General features: G+C 34.4%; 1 protein-coding gene across 1 annotated transcript in view; it reads left to right on the top strand.

Annotated features, from left to right (window-relative positions):
- Positions 1-5,143: 5,143 nt before the first annotated feature.
- Positions 5,144-27,364, top strand: part of LOC149792025 (methionine--tRNA ligase, cytoplasmic-like) — a 100,842-nt gene continuing 78,621 nt past the window's right edge. Inside the window, exons 1-2 of the mRNA XM_089970517.1 lie at positions 5,144-5,288; positions 18,559-18,670. Coding sequence (XP_089826643.1) covers positions 18,568-18,670 — 103 coding nt within the window. The 5' untranslated portion in view covers positions 5,144-5,288; positions 18,559-18,567. The remainder of the gene's footprint in view (positions 5,289-18,558; positions 18,671-27,364) is intronic.

Raw genomic sequence — 27,364 nt, 5'->3', positions numbered from 1 at the left:
TTGCGAACAACTGGCAGACCTTCATCACTGCTTTCATTTGCTCCACAGCGCCGACGTCTGCCACTTCAGCTTGTGTGCTCGCTAATGCATGCCTGTGAATACGGGCATGATTGCGCTTCGCAGTCTGTGATGGAAAGTACAGGCCACACTGATTACAAACGCGCTTCTCATATTAGCTGAAAATATATAGATATTAAAAACTCTATTAAACAGTACGTTGCCTATGTCACTGATTAACACACACGTGTGCGGAATGCAGCTGGAGTCAATAATTTCAGATATACTGTGCGTAACAGCAGTGTAGTGGTGGCGACTGCAGTCAGCCGCCTGCTTCAAGGGAGGCTGGCACTAGCTCTGCAGTCGCATGGTCAGCCAGGGTCTTCATCACAGGCTAGGCACTGTATTGTCTGAACTGAGAGCGTTATACAGGCCTTGGTGCACCTTACTTGGCTATGTGCATACTCGCTCAGGTCCGCAGGGCCGAAATGTTGGCCATGTAATCAACCTCAGGCACTGGGAGCCAGACCTATGCATTAATGCCAACCCTTCGTATATATTCTGTGGCAGAAATCGTACAAAACATACCGGAATACACGCAGTAGGCCTAAAGCAGCTGTTGAGCACATAATATCTTAACAAAAATACTAGCTTGCGGACGTCCGCAAGGTTCTTTACACCCCCTCCCACCTTGTCCGCAGTTGTCCGCATTTGAACAACCCCCTCCCCATCACTGCAGACGTCATTTATGGATGATCCCTTTGCTGTTATAGCAATGTAGTGCACTCCACCTGAGGCAAACAACACAAAACATCAGACTGATGTGTATTCCTTCTACTACATCCGAGGTAATTTCACGATGTGACGGAAATGGACGAGCGATGTTCCGATCGAACAGCACGACTACGTTTCTTATGAAATTACTTCCCTTAGCTGGAAGTCATTCAGTTCAACTGATGCAACAATTACTGCGATGTCGTAATATTGGGCTCCAACTTGGAATAGGCTATTTCTCGAGAAGTTTTACGAAAAAACTTGAAATTCCAAATTATTGCGCTCTTTCTCAATAAATTGCTTGGTCGTTATCTGTAACTTGGAATAGTCATTTCTAAAGAAATTGCGCGCAACAACTTCGAATTCCAAATTAATCGGTGTGTGTGTCTCAGTGTGTGTGTGTGTGTGTGTGTGTGTGTGTTCTGTACTTTGAAATTACATTCGGTATAAGTATAAAGACTCTTTACTTTTGTAAATTCTAAGTACCAGTCTGCTAATTTATTTATATTAGTTTTCAAAAATGTATATATTTATTTAATCCGATTTTTCTTTTCCATGGCATTCTTTTAAATAATTGCACTTGAAATATGTTTCAAAAAAATATTTGTATTTAAAATGTATATTTGAAAATATATTTGTACTTGAAATATATGTTTGTAAAAATATTTAATGAAATAATCTATTTAAATGTTAGCCTATGTATTATTCTTTCTTTCTTTCACTACTAATACTATTTCTTTGTATTATTTTTTGTAATCAGTCCTAAAGAGAGTCGTTTCATGAGAAGCATATATGGCATGTATTAGAGATCTAAAGGGATTGTTACTATCCCCCAAAGACATATATTTCACAGTCATAAAGATTTTTTCAAGTTGTTGAATGATGCCTGTATACCATTTTTTTTTTATTTAATCATTTAAACACCACTGTATATGTAAGAAAGGTATTCAAGGGATTTAATGCATATACAGAATATTTGGAATATATTAAAGGTCTAAAGGGATTTTCAAAATTGTCCTATACAGTTATATTTCACTGTTATGGGGGTTATTCCAAGTTGTTGCAGTATGCTTTCATTCCATATTGGAATTTATTCCTAAAAAAAAGACCATTTTAAGGGTAAGACAGGTGCTGAGGAGAGTTCTTGCATAAAATGAATATTTGGATGCTGTAAAATTTGATTTTAGAATTTGCTGAGGTCAGAATCAATGTTGTGTCTAGAATTCAAAATGAAGCAACCATGTTTACACACAAATCATAACAATCTTCATATATATACTTCAAGGGAGTTGTTGCAGAAGAGGAATATATGGAAGCTATTAATTGCCTAAAATGATTGTTACTATTTCCCCACCGAATTGTATTTCACTGCTATGATGCTTATTCCAAGCTGTTTTACTATGCTTTCCTGTCATATTTTGGAATTTAGTACTGTAACACTATGTTAAGGGTAGGAAAGGTCTTAGCAGTAGTTCTTGCATGAAATGATTATTATAGGTCTGAACGGCGTTTGTCTATTTCCCCATATATTTTTCACATTTTGGGGGGTTATTCTTGGTTACTGTACAATGCTTGCACACCATGTTTGGAAATTTAATCATGTCAAGACTATTGAAAAAGTAGGAAACATATTCAAAGGAAATGTTTGAGAAGAGAACATTTGGAGGATAATAAAGGTCTGAAGGTGTTCTTCATATTGCCTCATAAGTTATATTTCATAGCTATGAGGTTATTTCAAGTTGTTGCAATATAACTTTCATGACATATTTTGGAATTTTCCTAGAAAGATTCGTATAAAAGAAGAACAGGAATTGAAGGGAGTTGCTGCATACAATGAATGTTTGGAATATAATTAAAGACTGTAAAGGTACTGTTACTATTATTCCATAGAGTATATTTCATGGTTATATGGGTTATTTAAAGTTGTTGCATCATGCTTGCATGATGGTCTTTGGAATTTAGTCTTAGAATGACTGATTGAAAGGAAGGAAAAAATCTTTAGAGGAGATGTTGAATACAATTAAAATTTTGAAGATATTAAAAGCCTAAAGGTGCTGTTAATAATCCGAGGTTGAGTTATATTTCACAGCTATGGGGGTTAATCTAAGTTGATGCATTTTGCTTGCATGTAACGTTTTTGAATTTAGTCCTAGAAATACTGATTAAAGGCATGAATGGTCAAAAGGGAGTTCTTGCAATGTTTTCCTGATATATTGTTATATTATTATGAGTTTGATGTTTAACATCCACCATTAATCTATTGTTGGTTTCCTGTACCTTATCTATACCACACCTGGCAATCATAAAAGAGTGTATGATTTACTTGCAATTCACACACAATAAGGTGTCCATGTGGTTTTACAGCACACCTTGCCCAGGTAACAAAGAATTTTCTGTATTATTGTAATAACAATTCCATCCAAAGTGTAAAATAAATGCTCAGGGAAGGATGTCAAACCATGACCAAAATTAATCTCTATTAATACCAAGATTTTGAAGGTTTGTTCAAGTAATTGTTTTTTTTTTATACAAGTCAGTGTATTAAACTGTGAAACTGCTGAGGTGAATTGTAGGATGGACCTTTCTTATAACAACTTGCATGAGCATAATTTAATCATATACTTGTTTACCCTATGTTCATTTACAGGTTGATGTTGCCAAGTGATTGTATTGAATATTTCTTCACAGTAAAACTCTTTAAAAATGGTTCAATCTGTTTTAAATTAACTTGAAGGCGGTGCTAGTTTCTTCATGAAAGCCGATTATATATCAGGGAACATATTAAAAGGATTTGATTAAAAGGACCAAATATATAAGTGGTATTATTATAGATAGAAAAGAATTTCTAATATATCAGTATGCATATGATGCAACATTGCTTTTGATGGATCTGATAAAGCTTTTTAAAGTACAATACACACATTAAAATTATATGCAAAGACATGAGGCATTAATGGAAACATAGAGAAAACAATAATAGTACGGAGAAAGCAAGAATAATATAGGAAGCATGAAAATAAGCAACATTCATTTGTGGATAGAGTATAATTGATGCTGGGTATATGATAGTTTCACAATATCTTCTCTACAGATTTAAGTCTCATGATCAATCTTAATTATGATCGTAAATTAAATGACATCAAAACACTGCTGACTCAGTGGTCGAAGAGAGTTCTTACCCCCTAGGGACAATTATTGTGATAAAATCAGATATTAATAAGTTTACCAAATCCTACAGATTGGTTCATTATAAAATGAAATAGTTAAATCTACAAAGACTTGTGGAAAAGATGAGTTGACAAGATACAATGGAAAATAATAAATAAAAGTTACGAAGAAGGGGAATGGCAATGATTGACTTGAAAAAGTGTCACTTGTTATCTCAAAATTACAGAAGACAATATTTAGGTAGAAAAAGAATTGTAAGGCAGTCCGTGGGATGGCTCCCCGACCAATGACTACCTATGTACGGGGAATAATGAAAACAAAAAATGATTTGCAATATGACAGTGACTTCGACGGTTGCTACAGCTACCATCAGTAGTGAATTCACTATTACAATTCAACTGTTGCCATTATTTGTTTGGGTCGTTTCTATTCTCTTCGACTGTGTTATAAAAATAGATTTGTCTCAAATTCCTCTGCACTTGATTTCTAACTTAAAAATGTATCTTTGAAGAGCAACATAAATCATAACGGTATGTTCACTGCAAGCCATGTATAATGCATTTATTAGATAAATTGATTGATGTTATCTAAACATATTTATTATTATTTATTTGTGTAAATCAAAATGAATTTGATAGGCCTATACATTTTTATTCCAAATATAAACAAGTTAAGTTTCAATGTTTTAATCATTGCTCAGCAATTGCTGTTTTAATTAAGAAATTTAGAAAATTCATATTAATAGTCATTAATACACTTTATACTATATGTACTTTGATGACATTGTTCAAGAGTTAATGTCATAACCTATCTTAAATTTTACTTGAAACTGATGAAAGTGAGAAAAATATACTTACTTTATTCTTTAATTTCGCCAATTTTGCCGACGAATTGTTACAGAATACTACAACATCTTGAAGTTTCTCATCCAGCAGATTAAATACATTATTGATAGAAGCTTTGCCACGGATTTATTTGTCGTCTTATTGTTTACGTAATTTTCCTTACAAAAAGATACAAAAATAGCCCTATCAATGTCTTTCATTGTTAATACTCTAATGAAACTGATGCTAAGTCAGCCGCTCAGCTTATTTATATCGGTTCGCACGGTCAGGCAATTTCTCGAGAAAGAGCGCAACAACTCAGGATTCAGAAATGTTGCGTTATTCCAAGTTGGAGCCAAACAGTAACATCAAGTGTTAACTGTTCATTTGTCTTGTGCTGTGCGGAGGTTGTAAACTGCAGTTCAGACAATGCTTGTCTGTTAGGATACTTAAACTGTGGGCTCTGGTAAAGTAGACCTGACTAGCTGTAAAGATTGAGTGTTGGTTGCTGTCCTGGTCATCAAAGTAAGCAATAGTTTGCATCTTCAGTAACTTGTAATTCATCCTTTAAAAATCACAATAACTGGTCGCTAGCCAGTATGATTATCAATCTTTTCTTTTAGATAAGACGCCATACGGAATTTGTGATAAGGGTGAATTCCTTTTTAAAAAGTAAAACAAAAAACACACCACCATCTTAAGTAACATATGTAATAATTTTTATTTAACCTAGTAGTTTGAGTAATAGAAGAGCATCTGATACGGACTTTTTCTGGGGGGGGGGGACCAGACAGATGCCCCCCATTCCAAAAAAAATATAAAAAATATTTTATGTTTGTGTGTTTCACCATTAGATATGTTGCATGTTTTATTTAAAAAGAATTTTTTCTTAATCATAGATTTAATTTGAAATTTTTGATGGGTTACTTATTTTTCCCTAGTGTTATCTATAGGGTGGTTTGTCCGAGCCTGGTTTTATTCACCTTGCTCGGAGTCCCTTCCCTAGAGTAATTTTTGTGACCTTTGCTACGGGTCTCCTATGTCTCCATGTTTGCTATGTGTATGAGTGCTATATTGTGTTTATGCTATATTGTCTGCATGTTTGAGGCAGCAAGTTTATATCAAATTTCTTTCCCAGTTATCTTATTTCGGTCTTTTGGATTTAGAATCCAATATAACTTATTTAAAGTTATATTTCATAATTTTATTTGCAACGGTGCAGCATATTAATTTATATAAAAAAATAATCCTATTGTTTTAGTTGAGTGGGTTATGTGTGTCGTTCCTCGCAGTATGTGCTAAAAATAGAAATAGGTAAGCTGCGCTCGATGCAAGATCCACACTTATTTTATTTCATTGTATTTCTCCTGAATCGAGGTAGCCCCACCTTTTTTTAAAATTTACATATTTTCCAAAAATTCCAAAATTGTTTATTTGTCTATAAGGAGTAGACCGATCAAACATACAGTACGGGAGCTGTATGTTTAGAGAAAAGATCAGTGGGGTGTATCTTATGTAAGCTATGCGTGTTTTGTGATATGATCATGTTATGTTTGTTTATATCCTATATGAGGGTGTTTTCCAAGACTATTTCACAGGCCTGTCCACTTCACGTAGCGCCATGTGACATAGCCCCATGACGTCATCGTCCTGTACTTCCCTCACATAGGAACCCTGTCCTTTCCCTTCTACCCTTCTAAACTAAACAAGGAAGGAGAGTAACACAATTATCTGACTTAAATTAGGTACTTCACAAAAAAAAATTAAAACTGAAAAAAATTTAGGTAATTCGGAGTTTATGTTTAAGATTTAATATGGAGTTTAAAGGTTCCTAAGGTTTGACGGGGTGCATGTCTGGGTCGGAGGATGAGATGAAAGCTCTGACCTGCAACCTGGCAGTATCTCACCCCTGGTGGGTAGCCGATCAAAGCTTTCCCTCCCATCCCATCCCCTTGATGTTCTACCTCCCCCAGGGACATAAAGAGTTTATGATGGCCAATATAATTGGGTTTGTAATTAAATTATCATAAATTTAATAAACTTTTGAGGGTTTGGGCAGTTTAAAAATTTTCTTGGAATTATATGTACCGTATATTTATTTTACTGACTTCATATTTTTATTCTCCTATTGCTATGATCTGCCTGCATGCCCTCATAGTGCCAACTATATATTCTGTTATTTTGTATAGAGTTCACTTTGTAAATTTTCCATCTAGGTACAGTATATTTTCTTTTTCTTGTATTTTTCTCCCTTGCTTATTTCATTTATGACTCCTATTCTACAAGTTCTACTATTTTCACACTGTATTATAGTATGATAGTTAGTAAAAGGGGTCTTTTTGCACAGTGGACACTTTGGCGATATTCTGACCATATGCCGGCTCACTGTCACCTCTCCTGTCAACCATGCATTATGCATGTATTTGAAGCAGAGGCTCTGGATTTTGAAGGACCCTAGTTTGGCCCAGTGCCCCCTTGCTCTCTCCCAGTTGACATGTACATTTTCTTGTTCAATTTTACATCTGATATTCTTTTTGTAATTCCTTCCCTTATCCAATTATATGTTAGTTTCTCATTCGACTCCCATAGTTTTTACTGATCCCTATATTTTAGTAGTAAATCTTTTATATTCTGAAATTTTCTTGGGACTTCCAATTTTTTAACCAATTTATTATTTTGATATATATCTAGTCAATTCATTATCGTAAAACCAAACCAATAGACGTATATACCTTCCCATTGTGATTTCAGTTCTGACAGTAGCTTTTTGAATCTGTTTAAAATATTGGTGCATTTGAGTATAATTGGGCTTGGTAAAGCTAGCCCCCCCCCCTTCCTTTGTTCTTTACAGTGTTTCTTTGTTAATGTAGTGCATTGTATAGTCCCATATGTAGTTTATTATATTATTGTCTAATTTGTGTAGTATATTATTTCCAATGTCTGTTGATTTTATGATATAATTTAGATTTGCATACATATGTTTTGTCCACATGGGCTCGTTCCATGAGGCATAGTGGCTTGAGTGCCTATATATTCACCTTTTTTCTATTTTATTGTTCATTTGTTTACATTTTCTTTCTATTGTTTTCTTCCAAAATAGATACCTAATGCTTTTACTCTTTCCTTAATTAGGTGAGGGGTAAGGGATTTCCCCGCCAGTTTCCTATTTTTAAAATGTCTGTATTTTCATGAATAATTTTAGATCCTGATGCCTTTCCGAATTTTTCGAATTCCTTTTCCAGGTGTTTGAAGGAAGTTGGATCTCTTATGAAGTTCGTACAATTGTCCGCATGCTGTAGCATTTTTACCTCCTTTTATATTTGGAACTTTAATGCCATCAATCTCTTTATTTAGTCTTACTCTTATTCTTAGAATTTCAAATGCTATTACGTATAGTAGCATAGATAGCGAGCATCCTTCCCTCACTGATCTTTGGGTATCAATTTTCCCTGCGTTTGCTCCATTTACCTGTACTCTTGAAGTTATTTTGCTGTAAATATTTTAGTCCACTTTTGGAAATTATTTCCAAAGCAGAATTTTTTAAATACTTTCTGTATATAGTTGTGTTCTAATCTGTCAAAGGCTTTTCCCTGGTCAAAAAGTACCATAGCACCTTTTTAGCATTAATTTATATAGTCTATTATTGTTCTGATGCTTAGGATGTTATTTTGAATGTCCCTCCCTTTTGCCCCACTTGTCTGATTGATATTTATTATTTTTTCCATTCCCTTCTTCAGTCTTTCAGCTAATACTTTGCTTAAAATGTTATAGTCTGTATTTAGGAGGTAGATGGGCCTCAAAGTTTTTAAATCCTCTCTATCTCCTTTTCCCTTATATATTAGCGTTATTATACCTTCTCTCATACTTTTTTTCATAGTATCATTTCTTAATAGTATGCTATTGAATAACCATTCTGGTATGGATGACATCTCGCTGCGGAATTTTATGTAGAACTCCTCGGTGTGTTCATCTCCTCCTGGGGATTTTCCTTTTGTTGTTTCCCAATGTTATCTACTATTTCTTATGTCGAGATGAAATCATCACACAGGTCTTTATGTTCTGATGATATCATCTCGCATTCAGTTCCCTGTAGATATTCTTCTATTTTAGTATCCTCTATGTTTTGCGACTTGTACAGGTTGCTGTAGTATTCTTTTATATAATTTAGAATTTCTTTTTTTACCTGATATCGTCTCTTTTGTATTCAACTTTAGGCTATTCATGCATTTTTCCCTCCCTCTTATTATTTCTTCACTCTTGTATAGACCTTCTCCTTTTTTGTATAGTTCAGTAAGTTTCCCTGCCCTAATTTACCTACCTCTGTTTTCTTCTTCTATTAATTTATGTAATCTACTTTTTAACTTATTATCTAATTCAGCTGTGTTTTCTTTGTAATTGTGTTTTCATTGCCTCTTTTTCTATTTTTTGTTTTTCCCTCCTTTTTTTGGAATAGTATATTGCTTTCTTTTTAATATTTAGTTTTAAATTATCCCATTCCTTGATTACGTATGTATTCCCTTTATCTTCAAATTTACTCATTTCTGTCTTTATTTCTCTCACAAAATCTTGATCTTTTAAAATCTTATTATTGAGTTTCGAATTCGCTTTGCCCTATTCGCTGTTACTCTTAATATTCAAGTATCTCTTTATATATATATATATATATATATATATATATATATATATATATATATATATATATATATATATATATATATATATTAGTTTGAGATTGATGATTTAAAATCCATAATCCCTGTATCTTTACATATATTTTTGTCAAAATTTGTGCAGTAAAACTTACCCAGCCTACTACCTTTATTTATTTTGTATTCGTACGTATATTCTCTCCTAGGCATATTTAAGAATCGATACACATCGACCAGTTTTTGTTTTTTAGGAAGGTTTCCATCTCTGGCTAAAATCGTATATCATTTGTTGTCAGTTCTCCTGTTGGTCAGTATTATCCCCCACCCAGTTAACGTCTCCCCCAATATCAGATTTTCCATTGAGAATTTTTCTATATATTTTGAGAGTTTTTCTAAAAAATGTTGTTTTTGATATATGTTTGCTGGCATATATATGTTTACGAAATGTACCCCTTCTGTCACAACATGTATCATTTTCCATTTGAAGTTTTCACCCTCCTTTCCTTTCCCAATTTAAGCCTTTTCTCCTTTTTATTAGTGTCACTACTCCTCCCCTAGTATCCTTCCCTTTAAAATAATTTAATATTAAAATCCCACTTAATTTCTCCTCAGTTAAAGCAAACAGATCCCTTGTAAAACCATTGTGAGCTTCCTGTATAAAAAGTACATCATAATCAAAGTCATGTGTCACTTTTAGTATTTTATCATTGTTAATCCCATTAGCATTTAGTGACAATAAAGGGAAGTTTTTTCCCTCCATTTTTGTTTCCCTCCAGGGTGCCGCACTAGTGGTTGTATTCAGTTTTGTTTATTTTCTTCTATTATTTGTTTATGTTTAAGAGTTAGATTAAAATATTATTACATTTGTTCAATTTATGGGGGCACTGTGTCCGACCCCTGATACACTGTTTATTGGAGTAGTTACTCCTGTTGTGTCTTCATTCCTGTTTGTGCTGTTTGTCATGTTAGTGGTTTTCCGTATCCTTTTCGTTACTGTTGCACTCCGTTCCTGTTTCAAAGTCTTCTTCGCTTTCGTCTTCGTCGCTATCACTGTCGTTGTCTCCTGATTTGACACAGTCCATTTGGCTGTCTACCTCGTTATTATTTTGTCTTTTCCTTTTTAGTTTTAGTTTCATAATGTTGGCCTCATTTCTTTCGTGTGCTGTTTTGGTGGTTTCGTTTCCATTTTCTGTTTCGTCTCTTTCCTGAGACTATAGCTTGAAACTGAGAGTGCTTTTCTTTTATTTATTTTCTTTTCAAGCAAGGGTGTTGAGGTTAGATGTTTCAGTCCATACAGTTCAGTTTCCTCCTCCTCTATTTGGTCTTCTTCTTGTTGTGAAGGGTTTTCCTCTACTTCTAGGACCGCAAATATATTTTTTAATTCCATTTGCCCTTTTTTTGTGGTAGGTTTCATATTTCCCCGTCTTGTTCAGACTCAAGATGTTTATCCAATCAGGTGTTATCTGGGAGATCTCCCCATTTCCGGTAATGATGTTATACCCTGTAGGGATATTTGTTCTTTCTTTGCATTTTGTCCATCTCATTTCTGATTTCTGATATTAAATTCCCTCTTTGTACCTGTGGGTCATTGTTTGTTCAGTTTTTGTTGCCTGCAGCCTTGCTAGCATAAGTAGTTGGGGCCGATTGGTTATTGCAATTTTTGGGGTCATGTCCTGTTTTGCTACATTTGGGGCATTTCCTAGCATAAGTAGTTGGGGCCGATTGGTTATTGCAATTTTTGGGGTCATGTCCTGTTTTGCTACATTTGGGGCATTTCCTGGCAAATTCGCCACCTCTGTGCCAGGTCTTTACTCTTAATCCCATTACGTAAAAGAAAACTGGGTTTTTCTTAGCTTCCTCCCAGGGGAAAAAAAAATTATTCTTACCCGTTTTAATAGGGCCAAAGCCCCAGACAGTGGCCATTTTGTGTGTTTTCACTTTGATAAGTAGCTTGCTCTCTATTTTATTTATCACTTCTCTCATATCAATTTTCAGAGGGTGGCCCGAAATATGAATTTCCATTGTTTTTGCCTCAGTCTCTCTTACGAAAGGTCCTCTTTCACTTATTGATGCCATTACTCCTTTAACTTCAATGGTATTTGTGCTGAGTGGAGGAGTATCAGATTGTTTGGGTTATAGAACATACTTACTAAAACCTCCATTTTGTAGGCCGTCAATTTTTCCTATGTCTGTCCCCATTGTGTGTAGAGCCATTACTATTTCTCCTTGTCTCGGTACGTTTGCAGCATTTCCAAAGTCGAGGGTTTGACACCACGATGGATGGAAAGCTAGTAACATATTGTTCTCTACTTGTGTTCTTAAATAAGTGCACAGCTTTGTACCACTTGGTTTAACACTTATTGGGCTCATTTCGATTTGTCCCTGTCCTTGATCCATCGCATTTTCTGTGTTCAGTTCACCTGCCTTGTGGTTGCTTGATAAGGGTCTCACACCACTAATGGCTTATTGATTCACAAAACGTCCACTCAATATTCAAAATGAGGCGGTTATCGCTATCACGGTTTGTATGTAATTAAGTATTTGCTAGATGTACAATACAAAAACTTGTAACCCCAAGGCTACCAAAAGTCATAAAGTGCAAATGTGCAAAAGAAACAAAAAAGTAATACAAACAAATTTACTAATCATCAGCGGGGGAAAAGTAAAGAAACAAATAAAGCTATTGCCCAAAAAATTATACTAAATTACAGATACCTTGTGGTGAGAGTTGATCTCATTCAACCATGTGCTTTATACATGCCATTGGTTTAGAGCGCACCCAAAGTGTGTCTGCTCTCCTCGACGTACCAAACCGACTATTTTAGAAACGCTAAGACTATCAGTTGTCCTATAATGTAAGACATAGCACATCTTGTTTTTATGACGCCCACACCATAAATATCAGCGTCGAGGTCTTACATGTAGGACAAAGACTGTCAGTTGTGCTAAGCAAAGTAAAGAAGCAAGCCATATTGAAAATTATCTTTTTCAAATAGTATTTTTAGAACATTTTTTCCATATTAAATCTAGAGCGTGCTCCTAGTTACGTTTTATAACATAACACATAAAATGTCCAAAATGGCGGCTCAGTCTTTTCCTGTTCTAGCTCACGACTCTTTTCAGCTAAGTCACAAAATTAGGTCAGGTCCTATACAAAATCACATCCCTGGTGTTGGGGAACATATCTTAAAACACTATGATAGTATCCTTGCTGAAACTATTTTCTGTATAAGATTGAAGGTATTCTGTTAATCAACGCTGGTTACTCACCAGCAAATCCCACAATGCAACCATAAATGGTAAACATTCGCTTTCTCTTCTTGTTTTTGATTTGATAGATATCATAACTTTAAATGTTACACCAAATGGCTTATCTCATATCACCATTGTTCTCTTGATACGCAAAATATTTACCCGGCAGATGAAAGTAATACCGCAAGACCAGCACTGATAAGGAATCACGCAAGATTATTACTTTCCACCCACCTCATTACCACTCTAAAAATTTCTCGTTTTCCTCTGTGTAGCCTTTTGTTGGCTGAATCATATGCACCAGAACAAATTCTGGGCCCAAGAACCATCAAGTTTCCTTGCGGGGTCTGAAACAAAGCCTGTAAATGGACAACACCTTGTGTGAGCTGTGACTCATGCGAAGTATGGTATCAATAGTGTATTAGTATGCCAGGTGCCGTGTTCAAAACCCTTCACAATATAAGCTTGGAATGTATTCAGTGTGGTTTGCCAAACTTATCCACTGGACTATTGGGCACTTTTGTCTTCGATACGAGTAACAGTTACCAGTGCCTTAGCGACAGTACCCAAGCAGACAGTGAGATAAGCTTTAACAACCCCAACTGCTACTTGATCTCCACACAAGCAGAGAAGCACCTCTACGACACATAATCCCATTGGAATTAGAACTGACTTGCCCATGAGAATCCTTGTCATTAACTGTCAGTCTATAAACGGGCCTGGAAAGATGGGACTACTTAGCAATATGATCTTCTCTACCAATGCCACCATTGTTATTGGTACGGAATCATGGCTAGACAACAACATAAATTCAAGTGAAGTATTACCAGCAAAGTTCAGGTCGTACCGCAAAGATTGTCCAGAGGGATCCCATGGGGGTGGTGTATTTGTCATAGTATCAGACCAGTATTCCAGCTGCGAGCCAGACGAACTTAAGGCAGATAATACCTTTGAGTTAGTTTGGGCCAAAACCAAGGTGAAGGGGCGTCAGACCTATACGTGGGTGACTTCTACAAACCACCATCATTGACCAAACAAAACTGCCTAGACCAGCTTTGCTCATGCCTTATAAGAATCCCATGAGGTGTGTACATATCGCTAGGAGGATACTTCAGCCTGGCAGATATTGACTGGGAGAATGAGGGTTCACAAACAATGCCCAATGCCAACAGCTACTAAATATCATAAAGGACTAATTCCTGGAACAGGTTGTATATTCAGCAAAACGTGTAACTGAATTTACTTCAAACCTTCTTGATCTATTCCTCACAAACAACAAAACACTAACCAACAAGTGTGATGTCATACCATGAATTGTTGACCATATAGCAATTTATATCGAGTCCAGCCTAAAATAAATGAAAGTGAAGAAAGCAGCTCCTAAGGTCGTCCAATACAGGAATGCAGACAAGGGCATGGTACTTAAAAAAATTGAAGTCATTACAAGAATCATTCATACGTGAATCAAATAACCTTTCTGCAAATGGTTCATAGAAAATGTTTGAGGAGAACATCAAACGGTCAATGGATAAATTTATAGCATCTTAGACCTTATCTGGAAACAAAACAATCAAGCCTTGGATAGACAAATTCATTAAAGCCCATCACAGTAGACAGAACAAATTGTTTCCAAGACAGAAAACAACAGGAAACCAAACAGATTGGAAAATATACAAAGAAGCGAAAACAAGATCACAACACTTAGAATGGCAGGCCTACTGAAAACTTGATAGAAATTGGAAATCCAAATCAAGAATTTCAACCAAACAAGCAGAAGAGAATTTTGAACTACATTAAAACCTTATGTAGAGACAACTGTGGTGTGGCACCACTCAAGCAACACGGGAAACTACATTCAGAGGCATCCAACAAGGCTTACATACTGAATCATCAATACCAGTCAGTCTTCACACAAGAGGATAATATTGGTCTACCAAGCCTACATGGAGATCGTTACCCATCAATGCCTGACATCCAAGTTGCTGAAGAAGGTATATACAGCTTGTTGCGGAAAATTAAGCCATAGAAGGCCACAGGACCAGACATGATTCCAGCAAGGATCCTGTAAGATCTAGCAGAAGAGTGTGCACCATACTTGAGTTATATTTACAAGAAGTGTCGCTCAGCAGGTTACAGCTATCTTCAAAAATGGCCAAGATTCAAGGCCAGCAATTATATACTTGTCTCCCTTGCACGTATCTGCTGTAAAATGTTTGAACACATCATAGTCACCAACATGATGAAACATCTAGATCACTTCAACATTCTAACAGACCGCCAGCATGGTATCCGTTCCAGAAGATGCTGTGAAACACAGTTCATAACCCTAGTGGATGAGCTTGTCAGATCCTTAGAGGGAAGCAGTATGACCTTGCTATTCTTGATTTAGGTAAGGCTTTCGATTGTGTCCCCCATGAAAGAGTCCTCTGTAAGTTGGATCACTATGGCATCAGGAGTAATACCCAGAAATGAATGAGAAATGTCAGATAGATCATAGAGAGTTATAGTAGATGGAGCAAAATCAGACCCAGCACCGGTTGTTAGTGTGGTACCCCAAGAGAGTGTTTTGGTCCTATCCTCTTCATGGTGTTCATCAATGATCTACCTGTGAGTGTCAAATCCAATACTATACATTTTGTAGATGACTACCGAGAAATAAATGCCTCCAAGGACTGGGAGATCCTTCAAGAAGACCTGAACCAACTGTCCCTCTGGGAAAAAAAAAACCTTGAGGTGTGTCATTCCACCCAGAAAATGCAGCATCCTAAGAGTTTACAGGAAGAAGTCACTAATCATGTCCAAATATACACTTAAGTGGCCCAAGTTAATCAATGAGCAGGCAACAAAATATCTGTGGGTGGAATTATTGAGAGACCACTCTTGGGAAAGAAACACATACAAGATAGCGAAGAAATGGAACAGTAACCTTGGTTTCCTGCGCTGCAACCACCAAATCAACAATGATGAAGTAAAAAGCATTTCACTTTGGTTCGACCAGGTCTTGAGTACTGCTCAACTGTGTGGAACCCACATAATAAAGACATAATAAATAAGATAGAGATGGTTCAGAGGAGAGCTCCTAGATTCACCACAAATAAATATTGTAACACTAGCAGTGTCAGTGCAGTGTTGAAGGGAGGAAAATGTACACTGACTATTTTACTTATTTTTGCCTTTCCTATCATTACTCTTCTGACTATCCTATCACTTCCGTATTAATTTATCTTCGACCGTGCATCACCTGTTGCATAATAGTCAAGTGTGACTGCGCCAACGTATTGATAGATTATCGCTATTACATGTTTGTGTGATTCTCATTTTTAATGTAGCTTTAACACATTTTCAGTCATATTACTGCAATGTATGCATTGTGACAGTTTATTGTGATGTCTAGTACTGGAGAATCATGATGCATACTAGTCCTACAAAGTTAGACCTCGACCCTGATATTTATGTTTTGGGCATCAAATTCTGACTGCCCAAATAAAGGCGCTGTGTAGCGTGTTCTGATGTCGATTAACATCGCAATGATAAGCAAAATTTTCAGGAAAATCGTACACTTGGCAAACCGTTTCGGCGCTTTTCTATAAATGAAAGTTATAATGTTTTAGTCAGATTTTACCTATGCTAATATCTTTTTTCCTAATCAATTAAATTCCTACACAAGCAACTGGAACAGTTTTCATGTTGAGTTGGCCTATATTTCAGCTGGCTGGAATGCGTTGGAAGCTGAGAATACCAAAACCGGTTTAAAGGATGATGAGAATCTTGAATGAAACGAAGCTATCTAAACACTTTCTTCAGTATTAATATACTTTTATTCGTTTTGTTAAAGGCGTGTGCTTCAACTTAATCCGATTAATGCTGGGCAGATGCTGTAGCCACTTAGGAAACCTATTAGATATATAGTGCCCTTAAAATGATATAGTATAAGGATGATGACTAAATAAATACATGACCAGGGTCTACATTGTTTGACTTCTGATTACTCCATACAAACTGTACAGGACCAGATCTGTGCAGTTTGCAGTTGGACTGGTCTTATAAGCGAGTATATACAATATTTATTCCGAAATCAGATTTGAAGGTGAAGGATCCATTGAAACATTCAGGAATGTACAGTAAAACCTGACATTTAGAAGATTAATACATATCCAAGTATATTGCGGTGATCTCATTTGGTAGAGGTGAAAACTCTGTCTTTACCCTTCATAAAATTACTATGCACAAGATATTACTTTTGACATAGTGACTATATGATGTGTTTAAGCAATGTTCCTAAAGTAAAAATAAAGTAAATCAACACACTGATTGTTTAAGTGTAGTGATTTAATTCTATTTGAAAATTATCGTAGACCCTACGGAAAGAGACAGATTCATTCACAACTTTGAATGTGACAGCCTTTTTACGGGGACAACAGACCAACAAACTATAGCTGATCATATCACATTGTAAGGATTTTATACTTTTGTGACCTTATTTTAAGTAGTTAATGTTATATACCTTTAACTGAATTTTAGCATGATTACCTTCTTTTTTATCGTGTTGGACTTTATTTAGGATTATCTAGTAACTTGTTTAAAAAGTTCAATATGTCATCATTTTTAATCTTTATGTGGTACTGTAGAGTCATAATAGTGCTGATATGCTGCTAACATACATACATACATACATACATACATACTTATATAAATCATATAAAATAGAAAAAGGTTTTCATTTTTGCTAAGCTTCCCTATAATATTACAAGTACATTTGTGGACTTAAGCACTTACTGCACCAATCACTGCTATCTCACTGCTATATGCATGGGTTCGAGACTCGGGCCTAGGCAATATAGTTTTGTGAGAAAGCTTGCCAATGGGTTAGTTGTTTTCACTGAGGGTTTTCACCAGTTCTTCCTCCATCTGTTGTATTGGCCACCATATATAGCCTATCATATGCAGAAAAAATGTTGTCAAACCCATCACGACAACATACATATATCAAGGGTCAAAGTAGACTTAAAATTTAGGGATAAGTGACTAATCCTTTTGGACAGAATAGGGAGAAGTATGAGATGAACAGGAAGAAGTGGGAGAAATCCAATATATATATATATATATATATATATATATATATATATATATATATATATATATATATATATATATATATATATATAATGGTTGTCTGCTTCTGTTCCCTTATTTAAGCTATATCGTTTTTACCATATGCTTATTTGTATTTAACCTTTGTTATAAGTAATACTTTATGTTCAAGTAGAAAATTATCTTTGTATATATGTGTGTATATATTATATATATATATATATATATATATATATATATATATATATATATATATATATATATATATATATATATATATATATATATATATATATATATATATATATATATATATCATGAAAAGATTTTGTAAGTTTATAAATGTATCATATTCATATGCACTGTATTCATACCTGAAAGTGTATATTTGGATATAGAGTGAGATATATGCAACGTATTTTGGTCATAATATTTTAAAAGAGCAAATTAGAAACTTTACATTGTTATGGATTTGAAATGAATGGATTAATTAGATTACACTATTGTAATTGTAAGTTGTAAAAATTCCTAATCAACTACCTTTAAACAGGATATATTTGTTTATACTTTATAAAACTTGACTTTAAAATCACAGTCAAAAAGATTTATATAATATTATACAACAACCTCTTCATGGGAACCCATGCAAAAACATCTTCACATCATTGATTCATACAACATGATGTTATGGATGAGTAAATATAACTTTAAGTTATACTTTATTGATCTATCGTTCAGTATGCTGAACGCATTCATCCTTTGCTTCTGAAACAAATAATGTGAGTCAGCTCTTCTATTTTTAGGCTTGCAAGATGAAACTGTATACAGATGACGGGAATTTCCAGACTCTGAAAATTATAGTGGCTTCAGAGATCAGTGGTCTGAAACTGGAAATAGTCCACACAAAACCTGATGGTAGGATGATATTTTCCTGCTGTAATAAGAGACCATTTGTTGTCAAAAGTGACTGATAACACTGAGATTTCAAACATTTCAGCTTATAATTAATGTCCCCCATTGCTTAATGTACACACTATTGGAAGGCATGAGTAGAATATTTTACTGATTTCTAGAAAAGGGGCTGAATTTCATGAATCTCTTCCAGAACACAAATGCATGTTAATTTCTAATACTTTGAGGCAGAAAAATCAGTAGGTGCAAAAATTGTGCGTTGTCTTTTGCAAGCAGAGATCTTTTTTTGTTCCGCCATCCCGAACCAGTGTATGCTGGGCATTACATCCAGATATATTAACTCATTGCTTTTAGGATGTCTTCAGAGTTATATATATATATATATATATATATATATATATATATATATATATATATATATATATATATATATATTGATTTTGGATATTTTCAATAGTATCTAAGATGAGTTTGAAAGCAGAATACTTTGCAAATACTTTTAAGAAGTGTTGCCCAAAATATCATTACTGTAGTCTAGGTATTGTTGCATATAGTGTATGGTTTGGTTGCTAGGTATGAACTGATCTTGTGTAATACATTTTCTTGGCTTTCTTAACATGTAGTCTTACCTTGTGTCATAGCCAAAGACATTAATTGATTTTCTGCATAGAAGTTGAATGTGTTTATTCCATTGCAAATGGTTTCATTAGTAAAGGCTTTTCTACTTTGTCCTTATTGTTCAATTCTTTACCTTTACATTCAGGCTGCTCAAGTGACCTAAGTGGTTAGAGCGTCCGCCTAGGATGTGGGAGGCCACGAGTTTGAACATAGGCTGGCTAATAAAAATGGTACTAGCAGCTGCCTTGCATGGCGCTCAGCATTAAGAGGCTTGTGTTAGGACTGGTCAGCCGTTGTCAGCATAATGTGACGGGCTGAGACATGATGCTACATGTCTGTGGCATGATGCTCCAGTACCTGACATCACTATAAACTGCCTAATTGCAGTCATCGTTGTGGTATGTCGGAAATATTGTTAAAGCTACATTAATAATTCAAATCACACATACACAAACACATTTACATTGTATAACTTTACTTTGAATTGTGACCGTATTGTCATTATTATAATGTTAAATGCAAATACATACACACCTGCTTATAAGTCTGGTTCATTGCAAACCACATATACTCAGACCTGTCATTGCATCAAGCACTAGTGGATGTGGGTCTATATAATTTGTCAAGAGTAATCAGTAGAACTAACAGTATTGACCATTGTCTGCGAGCACATTATCTTACGGTGGATCTAGGTCTGTGTCTTTTGCACTTGGACCAGACTTATAAGCATGTATATATGGTATATATTGTTTCAACTATATGGTCTTAAACTAATAGAAAGAGAAAAATTAAAATGAAATTACATTATTGTGAATTAAATCCCACGTATTCCTAAAAGTTACATTACAGGTCCAAAAGCGTAGATTATTCTGAACGAATTCCAGTGGTGGTCCGAATGAAGTCTAGTCTTGAATGTGCTGATGTACCAATAGTGTGGAATAGTGTTGATGTGCTTACAGTCTTTGTGTATGACTGATATAATCCAAAATGTCTCTAAATGACTTTACAATAATCTCAAAATAGTGATTGAGTCCAAAAGTATTAACAAGTACTTTGCTATTCCAATGAATAATTTAAATAAATCCTCTCAAATTAGAACTGAACAGAACTAAAATATTGATTCTGCTTCATATGTTATATTAGGAATGAGTATTTCTAATTAAGTCAACTTTAATATAAAAAACTAAGACACAATAAGTGGACCAGGATGAGGGTCAAAAGTTCATTTCCAGAACATTCTAGTTGATAAAGAGGGTCAGGTATTTCTCTTAAAATTTATTAAAGAACATAGAAAATATCAGTAGACCAGGGAATCCTGAGGGGAAAAATAATGTCCTCCATTCAGCTCAAAGTATACAGGTGTACCTACAATTAATTATCTTAATACATAATCTACAGTCATAGACAAAAATTAGCTATGTAAAATGTTGTTTACAAAAAAGACATAGTCAGGTAGGCTTAAACCCGTACACTCACTTATGGACAAAAGTTAATTACACAATACAATAATGCTAACTATAAATAACAATACATATTGTCACCATTACTTTTTGCAGACAGATTTCATTCAACTTAAATTCAAGTTGTTTTGGTTTTTGCAGATCATTAATACTTTAGGACTTATCTGTGTTTACTTCCGTGCCAGTTAAGTTTTGTTTTAAGTTTTCCATTTGGAAAATATGCAGTCAATAGTTTGTATTATTAATTTCGTTTTACACTCCCTCCCTCTACCAAAAAGTGCATAAAAAGCACATACTATACAGCATGTGAAATTCTGTGTGTAGTTTGCCAGTCTCACCGGAATACATTTCAGTATGCAGTACATGTAGCGATTTGTTCCACATTCCCTCACTATAAGGCACTTCATTATTCATGGGTATATTCATAGATCCCATTTCATTATTTAGTACCAGAGTTATACATACAATCAAACCAGTTTGAACAATCACCTTCATATAGCGGTCACCTGGTATCAATGCCCATTTAATTTTCCCCCAGCTAATTTCCTGTGATCAGCAGTCAGGTGTTTCCTTGCCAAATAATGGTTCCTCACCGGCTTGAAGAGTTAACATTGATCACTCATTTTCAACATTTACCATATATACTAACGAGCTGAGTCAAACTGCAAACACTGAAGATCCTAATCTGCCATAGCGTAATGCATCTGCAGATCAGGGTCTGTATTGTTTATTCTACTGATTACTCTGAACAAACTACACAGACCCAGACCTGCCAGCGCATCATGCAATGGCAGATCTGGGTATGTGCAGTTTTCAGTTGGATTCATATGTGAGTATATACAGTATTTATTCCGAAAACCATGTTGGGAGATCAGTGTGCATACAGAGGTCACCAGTGTGCAAAGGTCATTTTATTGTTTGCCAAGGGTGGCTTTAATTGACAGTTTTGACTGTAATTATGTCATTCATTATAAGATAAACTTCCGATAAAGACTTATAATGAGGGAGTGCTAGATAATTGGAGAAAAAAAACATGGTTTTACTTTGGACAAATGTCAATGTTTTGTACACTTTGCTTTAAAGTGATTAATGCCATTTTATTATTCCCAGGTGGTGGGATAAATTTCAGAATTTTGATCCATCTCTTTGGTGTGAGCTTGTGGAATGTAGAGACTTTGGTTTATAGGACAGAGAAAAGCATGAAAATAATTTTGCTTTGTGACAAATGACTTGTAGTTTCAGTTTAAAGTCTGCAGTGTGGCTGGAAATTTAGTTTTCTTCAGTTGAGGAGGTAGATCAGTTGTTTGCATATTGTATGTGCATTTCATGTGCATACTTGAGTTTCCTAATTGTCATAGCAAAAAAAAAAAAAGAGCCCTATATTATAATGGTTTGACTGAAGTTTAACAGCATTGCATATTGTTCAGAATTTAAAGGAAAGTTTATGATATTTCCCCCATTGTTGAACCAGCTCATACAAGATGAGATTTATATGAAATAAGGAGGGTCTAAAGAGCATTTAAGTTTTTTTTTATTTTGACAACAGTATGACAGTGATTGCTTTCTGTTTGAGATTACAAAGCTAAACATTCCTTTTGATTGACATTTCTCTTTCAGGAGATTGCTTGTTCTGCATGGAAATTTTCATTTTCGAAACTTAAGCAGTAGATTATTAAAAACAGTAGGTGAAATTTTGTTATCAATACATTAATAGCTAGACCTTTAGAAAATATTATAACCTACTCTGTGACTATTTGTTTCTACATTTCAAGAACAGTCAAAGCTTGTGTACTTTGTGATATTTCAAGTACATTTATAGAGCACACCTAACAAGCAAACAAGTGTATGCTTCAGACAGAACATGGTTTTCCTAATAGCAGTCAGAAATACATATGAATTCAATACATATATGTAAATTTTCTCTGGAGTTTGAGAATGGTAGAGTTATACACTGCCTTCCTTCCTTTAGAAATCTCCAAAGGGACATAGTACACAATTAATTTTACTATATGTTCTCTACATTTGTTTCTCAGTACTGACCTTTCCACTGTGTGACAATCAATGCAAATCATATGTTAATCTAAAATACCTTCAAAGATGACTTCACGGTGAAGTTCTTGTCAAAGGTTGACCTGCTCTTTTTTTAGATCATTGACTATCAACATAACAGCATGTAACCAGAACACGTATTTCACTTCCGGATCATCACCAAGGCCTTATTACTCACTGTGCACTGTCGCCAAAATACATACAGACAACAACACCCTGAGCTCATATTATCAAGAATAAACAGTTACCTTTAAATCCCTACCAAAAATGTATAAATAAAACTCTTCTATCACCACCAAAATGAGAGAGGAAAAAATGTTCTAAAAATAGACTAGAACTACATTCGTGGGTACTGAACTGGAAGTATTAATTGTGATGTAATTCCAAAGCCCTGGACAGGAACATTATGGTAAAGGCCAAACAGGTTGTATTTTTGTATGATTTAACTTTGATGATGTAAATCTCAAGTATCTAAACATTCTCAGCTATCCGAAACTTCATATTGAATACATTTCTTCCACAGAACACTCAACAACAGTTCAGTATCTGAAGTTCCCCCAAACTATACAGATTTGAACAGTAATTTAAATGAATTCAAGTGTACATTGCATTTTTTCAACATTGTATCCAGAGTTGTGTTGAAAGTGAGTGACATGAAAATTGCCATAATTCTTCCTAGATGTCACTGATAAATCCTTCAGTTTGAACAGGGTTGGAATGTATCAGGGGTCATTGGGGTTAATATTTACAGGAAATAGAAGTTCATCATCCTTTATAACCAGTATATGGAAGCCTGTGAAGTATCATCTTCATAATTTTTCTTCAATTGATTTTACTAAAAAACAAATTACAAGAACTAAATTTTCTTCATTTAAATCCAGAAGTTTACAAGTTTATGTTGATTGATATGTGTATCTTGTCATGTTCTTTTCTATGAGGAAGAGAAATATAGGAATATATTTAGCTTACGTTTTTATACAGAGCATGAACTTCAGTATTGATAAACTATTCCCACCGCCCCAAAAGTCAAACAATATATTATAAAAAAAAAATAAAATCAAACTAATATTATTTTTTCTTAAAGCTTGTACTTTTGCACAGGATTCAAAATATAAATAAAAGGTATTATTCCCTACTGGTAATCTTTGTTCTTAAACAGTTGTGTACATCATTGGGTTGCTGAACATCGGCAATAAATTATATTTCTAAAAAGCAAAAATAGTTGTTTACAGTAATTGTTTAGTTTTTTTGATATTTTATATTTCATTGGAGGACACTTACAGAATTGTAGTGCATGTACAAATTTGTTTCTCTGTATCAGGAACATACAAATACTTTGAGTCATTTCAGGTACATTTCCTGGGCATACATTTACATCAATTGTCATTAGATGTCTGCTTCAGACAGCATATGTTTTCCTAATGCTAATAGTGATCAGAAATAAATATCAGGTCAAGATCAGAAATAATTGTCAATCCAAGTAATGGTCTGTAAAAGACATGGAAATATATGTCAGCTCTCAATGAATTGTGAGAGTTGTGGAGCAAACAAGTTTACCCGTGTCTTCCCCTTTAAGCAGTAATCAAAAACCTCAGAGAAGAATCACATATCCTAACTGATCATGAAAGACATATATAGTGCAAATGAAAAATTGAATTAAAATCAGAGATTTTCAAATTTTATAAAAGAAACAATAACTTGCCCTTTGGAAATTTGAGCTTGAATGAAGCATATCCAAACAAGAATACAATAAAGATAAAATTTGAGGAAATTATTTTTTACCAAGGTACATTATAATAGCTGAGTCATCTCGTGTACTATTTATAAATTAATGAAAACTGGACTGTTGGTAATGATTTATTTTGTACACACAATTGAATTATTTCTAAACAATTATTTTATCTCTTACTTAACAATTGTCATCTAATCACCTTGAAATTGGAAATATCCATCAATACGTTGTTCTCTTTTAATTATCACATTACCAGCAGATCATAAACACTCCTTGTGGATGCTACATTACTGGTAAATTGATTGCACTTTGAGAAAAATCTTCTTGGTGGTTAATTGTTAGGCACATGTGCCCTTTTTTCCCCAAACACACCTGTCAAAAACATCTCATAAATTATATTATTAACAATTAACACTTGCTTACCTTAAAATTAGCAACATGCATCAAAACAGTCTTTGACTAGCCGACCGTTTGAGTCGGCAAACTCTCAAATTATGCCATTTAAGGTTATTACATGGATGTTGGCGAATCCTGAATATTTACAATTACTAGAATTAAAATATAGCATATGTTTAAGAGAATCCTGGATATGTACAATCACTATAATTAAAATTTAGGATATGTTAAAACAAATAGATATTCCTTATTCGTCAAAACTTGCTTTAATATAGTAAATATTCACATTGTCATGTATGCACAAGCAAATGCGGGATATACATTGACTACAACATGGACATGTCATAAGATAAATGAAAGAAATTGTGGCCAGTTACATAATATAAGGATGCGGTACATATAAATGCTGAAGATGCTAATATGTGTAATATGTAGAGGTTACGGGGTATACAACGTACAGAACATAAGCATTATGAACAGAAAACTGCTATTTTCTCATTCTTTCTATCCGTTTTGTTACTTGCCATCAGGAAAGTACCCTGGAAAATCTAGCTTGCCGGATCAGAGTTTGAGCTTATCCAGTGAGTCAGGCAACTGGTTTTGTAAATTCCAGCAAATGTTCAGCTAAAATTAGACACTTGGTCTATTTTTACTCCACCCCTTCCTAAGGATTTAACTCGAGGGGTACATTTATTGATGGTGTATGAGTTGAATAAAGTAGGATGGGACATGAACATGTGTTATTATTTTGCATGTGAAGATACCTGCAACAGGTGTTACATGTATGATCTGATAATGTTATATCACCTATAATAACACTTTTATACCTAGCAATGTTAACATTGTGTACAAGCCGTTACAGACGAGGAAGTTGACTAATCTATTTATGTTTTGTTAGAAAATAATATTACACCTGTTGAACAGCAATTAGCCTCTCATACATCAAAGAAATGGAATGGAGATAATTGTTGTGCTAGATAACAACTCTTTTTTACTTAGAGATAATGCACGTGGAGGATGAAAGTGATGTTTTGTATGTCATAGCATGTCTGTAATACGCATGTTCTTTCGCATGCAGGGATTGTTAAGAGGCCCTAAATGATTGGAAATTATTAGGTACAATACAGTTTAAATGTTCCCAATTTCAGGATGTTTACAATTCCATAGTTTTGCAGTTTTGCATATTTTATTCCCAGGCAATTATACTGTCTATACTTGCTTTTAAGTCAAGTTGAACTTCAAGCAATATAGACTCTGATCTGATGTCATATAATGTGCAGGTAGATCAGGGTCTATCACTGTTGTTATTCTGATTAATCCAGACAAACTGCAATAGACACAGATCTGCTGGTACATTGCTTATAAGCTAAGTATATACTGTATTCTTTTTAAGGGTGATGGAGCTAGGTTCCATTCTCAGTTACCAAAGCAAACTCATTGACATACAAGCCCTCATAAACACAATTTGACCGAAATGTTTAACATATAAAACATTTGAATGTTTTTTATGAAATGATTGGTTCCTGGAAAATGTGTTGGATAAAAGCAAATGCTAGATAAACAAGACTGGACCTTTCGGTGACCAACATCTTGTGGTTTATGTATATGGATAGAGAAGGAACTGTGAAATCTATTAAAGAGATGTTCAAAACAAACATGAGTAAAAGAGAAAAAGAATGAAATTGTTTTATGAGGAAGATGCAATATTGTGAAGGAAGAAAAGAAGAAAAGTTATTTTGATTGTAGTAAATATGTGTAAAATGTGATAAATAGAAGGGACATATAAAGAAAGAACAACGCTGAACGAGTGTGGAGAGTGACATTTGTATGTAAATGTACGTGAGAAAAAATATTAACTAGAATATATGCTTCAAATGTAATTATTCATTCCCAACAAATCCATTATATGAGCAAAAAGTTTAAAACATTTTCATCTTTGTTTTTTTTTTTTTTTTAGTGATTTAATGGGCACAAACATTCTTACTGTTAAGATTTAATAGAACAAGAAAAAGAAGTGAAGTTGTGTAAGTAAATTTGACAATATTAATGTGCATGCCAAGCCATGCAATGCCATGGTTCTATTGCAAGATGATCCACTCACCACCACAGTACTTGAGAAAAGAATCCATTTTGCATCCATGTGCACAAATTAAAATAGTGTAGTCAGGAATCAAATGTATATCATCCATTCTTAGACATATAGCTATTTCTTGCAGTTTTGTTCCTTGTCTTTAGTTTTTATTATTTATGATAGTTGTTCTTTTCTATGCCAAATGTCAAAGTTTTGGCTGTGCATGTGTTACATATTTTGCTTGTTTTTCTCTTTGAATTTCATTGCCCCCTGCAAAAGACCCTGCTTTTTTCTAAATGTAGGCTAATTTTCTTAAACTGTGCTTTGAATGACTCAGGCAATAATATAATCCAGATAGTACTAAATGCTTA

This window comes from Sinohyriopsis cumingii, chromosome 9, assembly GCF_028554795.1.
Source record: "Sinohyriopsis cumingii isolate HCF-2022 chromosome 9, ASM2855479v2, whole genome shotgun sequence".
NCBI lineage: Eukaryota > Metazoa > Mollusca > Bivalvia > Unionida > Unionidae > Sinohyriopsis > Sinohyriopsis cumingii.
The sequence above is the reverse complement of the archived record's forward strand: the minus strand, read 5'-3'. Positions and strand labels throughout refer to the sequence as shown.